Here is a 10,433-nt window from a genome sequence, read left to right as displayed (position 1 = left end):
TTCGAGCTGCAGAACTAAACAGAGAAGGTACAATTTTCTCTCAGAGTGTACAGCTGCTGGTGTATGCTGATGATATTGATATCATCGGCCTTAACAACCACGCAGTTACTTCTGCTTTCTCCAGAATGGATAAGGCAGCGAAGCAAATGGGTATGGTGGTGAACGAGGGCAAGACGAAATATCTCCTGTCATCAAACAAACAATCGTCGCACTTGCAACTTGGCTTTCGAGAGTAAGGTTCTGCGAAAAACGTATGGTCCTTTCCTCATTGGCCACAGCGAATATCGCATTCGATGGAACGATGAGCTGTATGAGTTATACGACGACATTGACATAGTTCAGCGAATTAAAAGACATCGGCTACGCTGACTAGGTCATGTCGTCCGAATGGACGAAAACACTCTAGCTCTGAAAGTATTTGATGTAGTGCCCACCGGTGGAAGCAGAGGAAGAGGTAGACCTCCACTCTGTTGGAAAGGCCAGATGGAAAAGAACCTGGCTTCGCTTGGAATTTCCAATTGGCACCACGTTGCGAAAAGAAGAAACGACTGGCGCGCTGTTGTTAACTGGGCTATAATCGCGTAAGCGGGGTCTACGCCAGTCAAGAAGACGAAGATAAATACGTACTTGTACATGACATAAAATTAGTATTTGCTTACCTTTTACCGGCGCTCATTGAAGCGAAAAGAAGAGTCAAACTCTGTGAACAACATTTGGTTAAGCATTTATTTAACATGTAAAATTCTATTACATTAAATTGGTTTACACAAACAATATAAAAAAGGAAGAAAAACAAACAAAGAAAATAGAAATCGTTTTGCGAGTACAAAGAAATGCAAATTATAGAAAAATATAAAAATACAATATATAAAAGTTAAATTTGTGCGCACCTTTCGATATAAAGGCCCATGAGGACACAAATTTAGACAGTCACAGACTTATGAATGTATCAATACACACATATATATATATACACTGTAAATGTTCTTAAAAGTTGGGCATGAGTATTATAACTTTTGTTGTATTAATTGCTATGACTTCCTTTATTAAAATTATTTAAAAATAGCAGATGGAGCACTTATGAGGATATGTATTTCCTGTGCGACTTATTTTTTTTGTTTGTTGCACTGTTAAGTGAACAGTATTTAAAATTTGACTATACTGTAATTTTGGCATATAAGAAATTTATATAAGTACATAAACTTAAATAAATATTTGTACATACATATAAATATGTAAGGATATTTTAATATATGTATATAAATATGGCTTTATACGTTACTCGTGGCTGAAGCATGAAATTCACTTTCTTGCTTCCATTTTCGCTTCACATTACATAGACATATTATATGTATGTATATAAATATTTGGTTGCCACATTAATTGAAATTAATGGCATCTCTAATATTACAACTTCGCTACCCAATTGCTGAGCTCCTTGTTATTTTCTACACTTATTATATATATATAGCTATATATATATACTTTAACAAAACGTTTATGCTGCTGCAATGATATGGCAACTACATATGTATATATAATTAAATTTAAAACAAAATGCAAAGCCTTTGTCCATTTAAGAGCATAAATCTTCGACAGATTCGCCTTGTAAAAGCAACAAGCGTTGCTGCTCCTTCTTCTTCGATAGGCCTTTAGTCTTGCCACGTCGGTTGACAACGCCGTCCTCCTCGTCCATCATGCGTAAAATTGTCGTCTAGCAAAAAAAACAACAAAAAATATTTGTATATATATGCATACATATCTACACTATAGTATATAATAAGTTCAAGAGAAAGTTCAATATTGTATACAAATTTGGGGATGACAGCTTAGGAAAAAGATATAAGTAGATGCCGAAATTGATAATGTGCTCTCCTTAAAGTATTTAATTTAAGGGTTTGTTTGGAAATTTATAAGACTGAGTCGATTTAAAAAAAATTATTGAACCAATTGTAACAATTCTTTAACAACTTTCGAAATAGGCTCCTTCTGCGTCGATGCAGCGCTGCGAGCGCGATTTTCAAGCATTGAAGGCATCACGGAGGGATTCCGGAGAGCCTTGAAAGACGAGGTGCATGCTGGTATCCCCTCTGTCGTCTCAAAATGCTTGCCTTTCAACAACCTTTTCAGGCAAGGAAACCAAAAAGTCCGGGGGGACCACATCGGCTGCGGAAGCGTTGAGATGCCGGCCTTGGTTAGGCAGTTGTTTACAAGAAAGGCGGTGTGAGGCGGGGCATTGCCTTGGTGCAACTTCGAATCGGCTGCGATGTCTTGTCAGACCCGATTGACTCTTCGTTTGAGTCTCTTGAAATCTTCCACGTAAAACTTGGCGTTAACGGTTTGTGGTGGACGATGCCTTTGATGTCAAAAAAAAATGAGCATGGTTTTCACTCTGGATTTGCTCATTCTTCTGGCCTTCGATCATATATAACGTCTCTGTCGCAGATTTACCGAGTTTCACACAGAATTTAATCCCGTACCTCTGCTCTACTACTACTAATACTCTTAACTGCATGACTTCTCAAACAATCTTGAAAAATACGTTTTCTTCGGGAGGCCTGCAAAGTAAAAAATTTCTGCCCAGTGAGCGACCTTTTCAAGTGTACAAACAGCAATAAATCGGAAGGAGAGAAATTCGGAGGATACGGCGTTTGTGGTAGCATTCATAGTCTAATTTGACTTCTTTGGTCATAGTGACGGCGGAGATGGAAAACAGTACGTTGCCTTGTTAGACTTTTCTTTACTTTCTACTACTTTTTCCAGAGCTTAAGGGGTTTCGTTTTCTGACGTCGAATCCGCATGATAGCTCTCCCAATATTTCACGCAGAATTTAGCCGACGTGGTCTTTAGAAACGGCTTACTATCTCTGTGATATCGCACTTACAGTTTGCCAATACGAGATGATGTTTGTCAGCAAAAACCAACATACGATTTCATTAATTTTCCAGATCGAAACGCCGACAGATGTTGCTCTTACACCGGTTTTCCAAAATCAGCAGACACAACCTCTTCCACAGGCTGTCAAACCAAAATTAGGTTCTGCTTCGGCTAAAGTTTTTATAGTAAGGGTCACCATAGTATACATATCTTACATCATTGACCACTGAGGATATGTACCTCTCAATATTGACTTATCAGAACAGCATTGCAAATCCCTACACCTAACTTAAAATGATTCTTCATATATTTCTCTTTTCTCAATCTGAGTAACAAAGTACTTTTTCAACCGTAATTTATTGTCGTTCCCTGCATATAATAAATTATGCAATTAACGCACAAAGCCAAGAAGCACTCACCTGATCCGAGCAATCCATGGGCGCCACCGAAATATCACGTACTGCACGAAATTTACCGCAATTATTCAGGTGTTCGTTTTCCAAGCGAAAATAGTTCCAAATAAAACGACGAAACACCTCCAATGGGCTGAGTATGGTCATCATTACGTCACCCTCCATATAACCCGCTTCAATTAAGCTCATCGATACGGTCCAACCGAAACGCAGCACTAAATCTTCCACAATGCCAAAGTAGTAGAACCACTGTGCGAGATAAATAAGTAGAAAATACACCGTTAGAAACAAAGGAACGTACAATACATAAACAATAAGTAAATAGCTGCCTAATTGGGCAAAAAATCATGTCAATTTACAACTGTAAAGTGTTTGGGGCGTAACCAACGAGCTGTTGCCAGCAAAATACTCCAACTTGAAATATCTCTGCATATTTTTATATGAGTGTGCGTGTGTGTGAGAAAACTGTAATGCCGACAAGCACTTACCGTCGACGAGTAGACAATTTCTTCACGCAAAAAGCGATTATCACCAGCCTTGGCATCAAAGAGGCCCCAATCCATTTTAATGTCCCACGTGTAAGCATAACATGAGGACACAATGGCCGCCACTATCCAGCAATAAAACCAAGGATTATCCTTCGATGTGAAGTAGCCGTCTGTAAAAAAAGAGAAAAAGGGATAGAGAAAGTGAAGAAATGAGAGAGGTGCTAAACCTTAACTGAATTATGCAGACATTGGGGAATGTTTGTGCAGAAATGTTATTAACAGTCAATTAAGCTTAGTACTGGAGAGGTCAATTGTATTTATTTTGTTCATTGCGAAGTTAAAGTAGACTTAACAATTTACTAGAAAATATGTAAAAGCAGTTTGTGTTGGATTATTTGTGACAAAAGTAACTCCATTGACTAAACAGAGGCATACATTGTGACAAAAAGCACCCGAAAATTGTATTTAAAGTCCCGGGTAAATGATATTTCAAAAAAAAGTGTTTTATTAAAAAAATTATTTAAGTTTTACGGTGTTTCAGTGTTGTCAAAAACATAAGCCTACGAGTGGTACAAAGCCTTGAAAGACGGTCGAGCGATATTCGAAGACATGCCTCGGTCTGGACGACCTTTGACCTTTTCAACTGATGATGATATTAAAAAAGTGAAGGATATGGTATTTGAAAATCGTCAGTCAAGTGTTAAAGGGATGGTAACAGAGCCTACATCTATGTACATGCATCTCTCGCAAGTCCGTTCGAATGACTTAGGGATATATTTTGGGTATGAAACGCGTTCTTGCTCAACCCATCTCGATAAATTTTTTTTTTTTTTTCAAAAAGAGTACTGTAAACAGGTCTCTTTGGACGTGCTTGATCGTACGAATTCCGACTCCACATTCATAGGCAGCATTATAACTGTCGATGAGACATGCGTTTATGAGTTTGACAAGCGAACAAGTCAACAAATACTGGAATGGAGGGAAAAAACGAGCCGGAATCAAAAGAAAAACACGCCAATGCCGAACAAATATCAAGTTGATGCTCATTGCTTTTTTCAATATTCGTAGGTTGATGCATTATAAATTTGTTCCGTAGAGACAGACGGTCAATAAGGAGTTCTATTTGACCGCATTGAGGCATTTGCATGAGAACATCTGTCGAAAACGGCCGAAACTGTGGAACAACAGTTCATGGATTTTACACGATGATGTTTCGAGGACTGGAAAAATCGTTGGCATAAGTGTATTACAACTGGTGGTGATTACTTTGAAGGCGAAATAATAAATATTGATGAATAATAAATGTTTTGCGTTTTATTTACAATTTCCGGTACTTTTTTGTCACAGTATATGTATAGTATATACCGTAAGTATGTTTGCTCCTCGGAAACCACATTGTAGAGTTTGATGCGAAATAAATACTTTAACAGTTAATGTTCCTTGGTTAACAGTACGTTAACTGTATCATTTGACATTTGAGACCCAAGTGCTTTTAACACATTAAGTTTCTTGCATTTGTTATAAATCCCAAAAATATCCATAATTCGCAGTAACTTTCTACTAATTGCGATAAAGTTGTTCAAAATTTTTCAACTAAAATAGTTCAAACGCGTTTAGAGGTATACAGGTGGCATACCATCCATTCATATTTATAGGATATTTTTGAGAGTTATAAAGCTTTTTTCCAACACAGAACAGACAATTTAATAAAATTATCATATTTTAACTATATAAGAAATAATCATATTTAATTATTATTTATCAGACATTTAGTGTAATAGTTATTACAATGCTTTTTCCAAACTAGCTCGCCTTTTCTCGTCAATATCGTGCGCAATTTAAAATTCCAACTCATACCTACAAATTTTAAGTCCCTTCGATAGGTGAGTGATTTTACGGGCAGCCGTCTCACGCTATACACTTGCTCGGTTATTCAGCATTTCCTGTCGAGGGATGACCTTCATTGGGAAGAACAACATACAACCTACTAAAACATATTTTACGCACTCGTTGCCGGTAGTACTTAATTTTGCACACATACATACATACATTTATAAGTAAGTGTACACAAAGTATGTGGGTTTCCCAGCTTCAATTATTGCAACTAAGGCAACGAGATGGAACACACGAACCCTTTGAACTTTTCATTTCAATATTTTGTTCAACATTTCCATATATTTCCTAATCCCAATGGTACATCTTTCTTTATAGCTATGCTTTGTTATCATTTTAAGGTGTATTTTTAAATATGCATAACGGTTGGGGGATATTATTTCAGTTAATTAACATTTTTATTTAAGTTTTGTTTGTATGTATTGAATTAAAAATGGGGAAAACGGTGAATTTAAGAAGCCACCTTTCAGTTAGAAATGAAATGTTTAATTTCCTGAACATTTCTTATTTATATATATTTTCTCGCCTTTTACATTTTAACTTTTAAGGGGTCAGTAGGGTGATCTACTTTTTAAAATTTCTTTTTTTTTTGCATTTTCTGTTCCCTTATACCCTTAGAATTAATGTAGAAACACACTTTACCATAGGAAGGTTTCGAAAAAGGACCAAACATAATAATCACCTCACCTCAAACTTTAAACGTTTTTTTCTCAAACACACACTTTTTTAAAATGGCGGATGTGATTCCGGTCGAACTACTTAACCGATTTGCTTAATTATACCCTGAGCAGGGTATATTAAGTTTGTCACGAAGTTTGTAACACCCAGAAGGAAGCGTCGGAGACCCTATAAAGTATATATATACATGATCAGTATGTTGAGCTGAGTCGATTTAGCCATGTCTGTCTGTCTATCCGTCTGTCTGTATATATACGAACTAGTCCCTCAGTTTTTAAGATATCGATTTGAAATTTTGCTAACGTCATTTTCTCTTCAAGAAGCTGCTCATTTGTCGGAACTGTCGATATCGGACCACTATAACATATAGCTGCCATACAAACTGAATGATCGGAATCAAGTTCTTGTATGGAAAACATTCACATTTGACAAGATACATTTACGAAATTTGGTACAGATTATTTTCTAAGGCTACGAAGAAATTGTTCAGATCAAAATTTGGTATAGATTATTTTCTAGGACAACAATGTAATCTCCGAAAAAATTGTTCAGCTCGGATTACTATAGCACATAGCTTCCATATAAACTGAACACATAGTTACTAAAAGAAATGCACCTGTAAAGGGTATATTAGCTTCGGTGCAGCCGAAGTTAACGTTTTTTCTTGTTTTTTTTTTTAATGTCCCCAAAATGCCTGGATATCGTCCCTTCTGCATTCATAATTTTTTATAATTTCTTGACAATGTTATAACGAAATTTATGTAAAAAAACATGGAGAAAAATTAAAAAAAAACGTTAATTACTTTTTTATTTATCAAAATTTTTTCATGATTCTAGGGACGATAACCATTCACGTGCTTTTTAAGAATATATTAGGTTTTTGTGTTTCAGATGAAAAAACGCATCTCATTCACCCAGCCATTTCTGCGACAGATGTCATCAAAAACTTCCAGATTACCCTACCGACCCCTTAAGGCAATTAAGTACTGCTGTGAAAGTCAGCAGGTGTTTTTTTTTCAAAGAATTCTTCTAACTAGAAACGTATATAAATATTTATATACTTACAGGGTGTTTCAATTTGTATAGAATATATTTGCAACTCTGTTTGGTATTTTGGTTTATCCGTATCTTTACAAAAATACAACTATTTGGTTTCATGTATGTATATATCAAAAGGGAAAATGTTTACATATACATACATTCATAATCGAAGTTTGATCAGGTAGTATTTTAGATACTACGTTGAACTATGTCATTGTTTGGTTCTCATAAACAATCTGCTTTAAACCATTTCATGTACTTCATATAGTATTACAAGCTTTCCTCCTAAAAGCTCGCACATTCATATAGGAAATTTTAGAGACGTACTATGAGTTTCACCACAACTCTGTTAATTCCAAAGAAATCCCTTTCTAGTAACACACGTACCAGAGCGAGACCCTTTAGGGACGTTATACATTTCAAAGAAATTTATATATAACTTATTCGATCTCAAGAGATTAACAAACTTTCCTATGATACATGTTTCAAATATATAGCTTTGTTGGAGTTCAGATAAAACGTACACACATACATACATACATATCTAAATTTCAAACCCTTTAAAAGTTCTGAAATATTTCAAATTCAATAATGGCTTCCACTCACCTGAGGTTATCTGAAATTTGTATGAGAATATCACCACAAAAAAGGATGTTGCGTACTTAGCAGCATTAACCAGATGCGGAAAAGCTTCACGTGTGTCACGATAGCGACGAATACACTGACCGAAGCGCCAATAAGCCGGCAAGATAGCAACAATTGGACGCACCATAGAGATGTCCCGCACACAAGTGCTGCCACCTGTTTGAAATTAAATAATAATATAAAATAAAAACTGATTTTTTTGAGAACAGGACACCCAACTCACCATCACTGGTTTTGTGCCAACTGGGATTCTCACCGAAAAAACATATAATGAAGGGTATATCGAGGAAGGCAGGCACAATACTGTTCAACTGGTCGGCAAGCCAAAAGTCGGCAAAAGTCACAAAAAAGAATGGTGCCATCACAACACGACTAAGCACACGCACGGCCCAGTACCGTGCCTCGTGATGAAATGTCTTCGTTGGATTGAGCAAAAATGCAAGCAACAAGGTGTAAAGAAAAATAGGCGCCGAATATTGTGGTATGCCCAAAGGGTCACAATAAATATAACAGAGCACACAAATAGCCCAAATTACGCCAAATACGGACGCCACTTCCATGATATTCTGCTCGGACAAGTGATTACGTGGATCCAGTTCAAAGATGAGCACATGATTAACGCCAGACGAACGCCAGCCATACACATTGACGCCCCACAAGAAGAGAAACTCAATAATGAGGAAGGGCCCACGAAACATACGCAGACCCACGCGCCAATCATCACCAAAACCATGAAATATTGCCGACAAAATGACCGTAAGGAAGAGTACGACAAAAGCACCCGAGAAAAGCCCAACTTTGAAAGTGGTCCACGGGCTTTGTTGTTCACCCAAAGGCGGTACGCGCAAGCGCTTCATGGCCTTCTGCCGATCGCCGCCCTCAATGTCGTTGGTAAAAGCGCGCTCGGTTTCCTGTATCAAACGATCAATATCTTTGTTAACATAGAAATGTGCCGCCTCCACATACTCCTCACGCCACTTAACACCATCGCAAACACTCAAGAGCTTATCGTGTTTCTTGAGTATCTTGCGGAAGCCGGTGAAGTTCAAATTCTGGTAGTTTTGTAGTAGAATGAGACCCAAATAAAATTCACTAAATGCTAATTTGAGATCCTGTATTTTACGCGCTGGTACATTCTTCTTGCCCAAGGGTGTTTTCGACTTCCAAGCGGGTTGCTTCTTGACCGCGCCCATCTCAAGCGTTTCGCTAAGTTCACTGCGGAGGTTGCCATATTTTCGTGTAGCCTCAGCCATCTTTTCAGAGTAGAATGTGTTGATTTTTGCCAACTCTTTGTCGCAGTAATGGAAGAATTGTTCGTCAAATTTGGCAAAGTAACGTGAGAGCACCTCTGGATCGACGAGCTCAGCGGACGGCGCCTGCTCCACGGCCGCGTACAGCATTGCCTTCATTTCCTGCAGAAACAGTAAATATTTTTTGGTAAATCTAACATAAATTACTTCTAAGGTATAAAAGCTTTATATATAGTACCAAACAGTGCTTTTATAACACACATGACTGTACTTTTTTTTATCAGCAATAAAGTTTTTATAAGTATATGTGAAATCCACTTATTATACAGCTCTCATTATATACATAAATGCATATGTAAAATAAAACCAAAAAACCTCTCTCTCTCTCATTTCCTCTTCAACTTGAAAGCTCTCTCTGTTTACATTGATTGTTTGTAAACAATCCACACCACACAACACATGTTTTTCATTTTGTTTACATCTCCAGCTTCTAAACATTCTGCAACAGGTGTCTGTTTACGATCATGCGCAATACGCCCACCACTTTTTCCCGCCAAAATAAAAGCTCCTCACTTTGACAGCTGCCCAACGAGCTTTTTGTGACGTCACCCACCCAACTGACAACAGCTGTCAGCGAGCACCCACCCGCTGCAGCAGTATCTACAAGATTTTCACTTTTCACTGGCCAACATACCGAAAACGCAAATAAAACGCGTCGCGATTGCCAAACCTACCTCGTAGTTTATGTACTGTTTTCGCCATTCCGGTGTTATATGCGCGCTCAAGTGTTCGGCAAATTTCATTTTAACAACCGCAGCGTGTTAATTCACTATAATTTCACTAAATAATTCAACAGCAAACGCTGCACACGAATCATTTTCACAATCACATTCAATACAAATACACACAGTGAGTCCAAAATAGATGAAAAGTGAAAACTGTCGAAAACATATGGTCAGGACAGAGCTTTTGTGCTTCGTATGGCAAACTTGCATGGCTTTTTAGTGGCGTTGAAGCTTTTGGAAAACAACAAATTTGGTTTTAAATGTGAAAAATATTCATTTGGTGTAATTACGAGTTTCGAATCCTGGATATATACTCGTTTATAAAATTGTAAAAAAAAAACACTGGTTAACAGTAAACTCAAA

General features: G+C 37.2%; 1 protein-coding gene across 1 annotated transcript; it reads right to left on the bottom strand.

The window, feature by feature from the left end:
- Positions 1–698: 698 nt before the first annotated feature.
- Positions 699–10,193, bottom strand: LOC126761874 (xenotropic and polytropic retrovirus receptor 1). Its single transcript, XM_050478300.1, has 6 exons — positions 10,020–10,193; positions 8,259–9,447; positions 7,997–8,191; positions 3,779–3,948; positions 3,297–3,539; positions 699–1,714 (listed from the first exon to the last, which is right to left on the bottom strand). The coding sequence occupies exons 1-6, from the start codon at positions 10,086–10,088 to the stop codon at positions 1,577–1,579; spliced, it is 2,004 nt and encodes a 667-aa protein (XP_050334257.1). The 5' UTR covers positions 10,089–10,193; the 3' UTR covers positions 699–1,576.
- Positions 10,194–10,433: the final 240 nt, after the last annotated feature.

Source organism: Bactrocera neohumeralis, chromosome 6, assembly GCF_024586455.1.
Source record: "Bactrocera neohumeralis isolate Rockhampton chromosome 6, APGP_CSIRO_Bneo_wtdbg2-racon-allhic-juicebox.fasta_v2, whole genome shotgun sequence".
Classification (NCBI taxonomy): domain Eukaryota; kingdom Metazoa; phylum Arthropoda; class Insecta; order Diptera; family Tephritidae; genus Bactrocera; species Bactrocera neohumeralis.
Note: the sequence above shows the minus strand (reverse complement) of the source record. Positions and strands in the feature narration are given on the sequence as shown.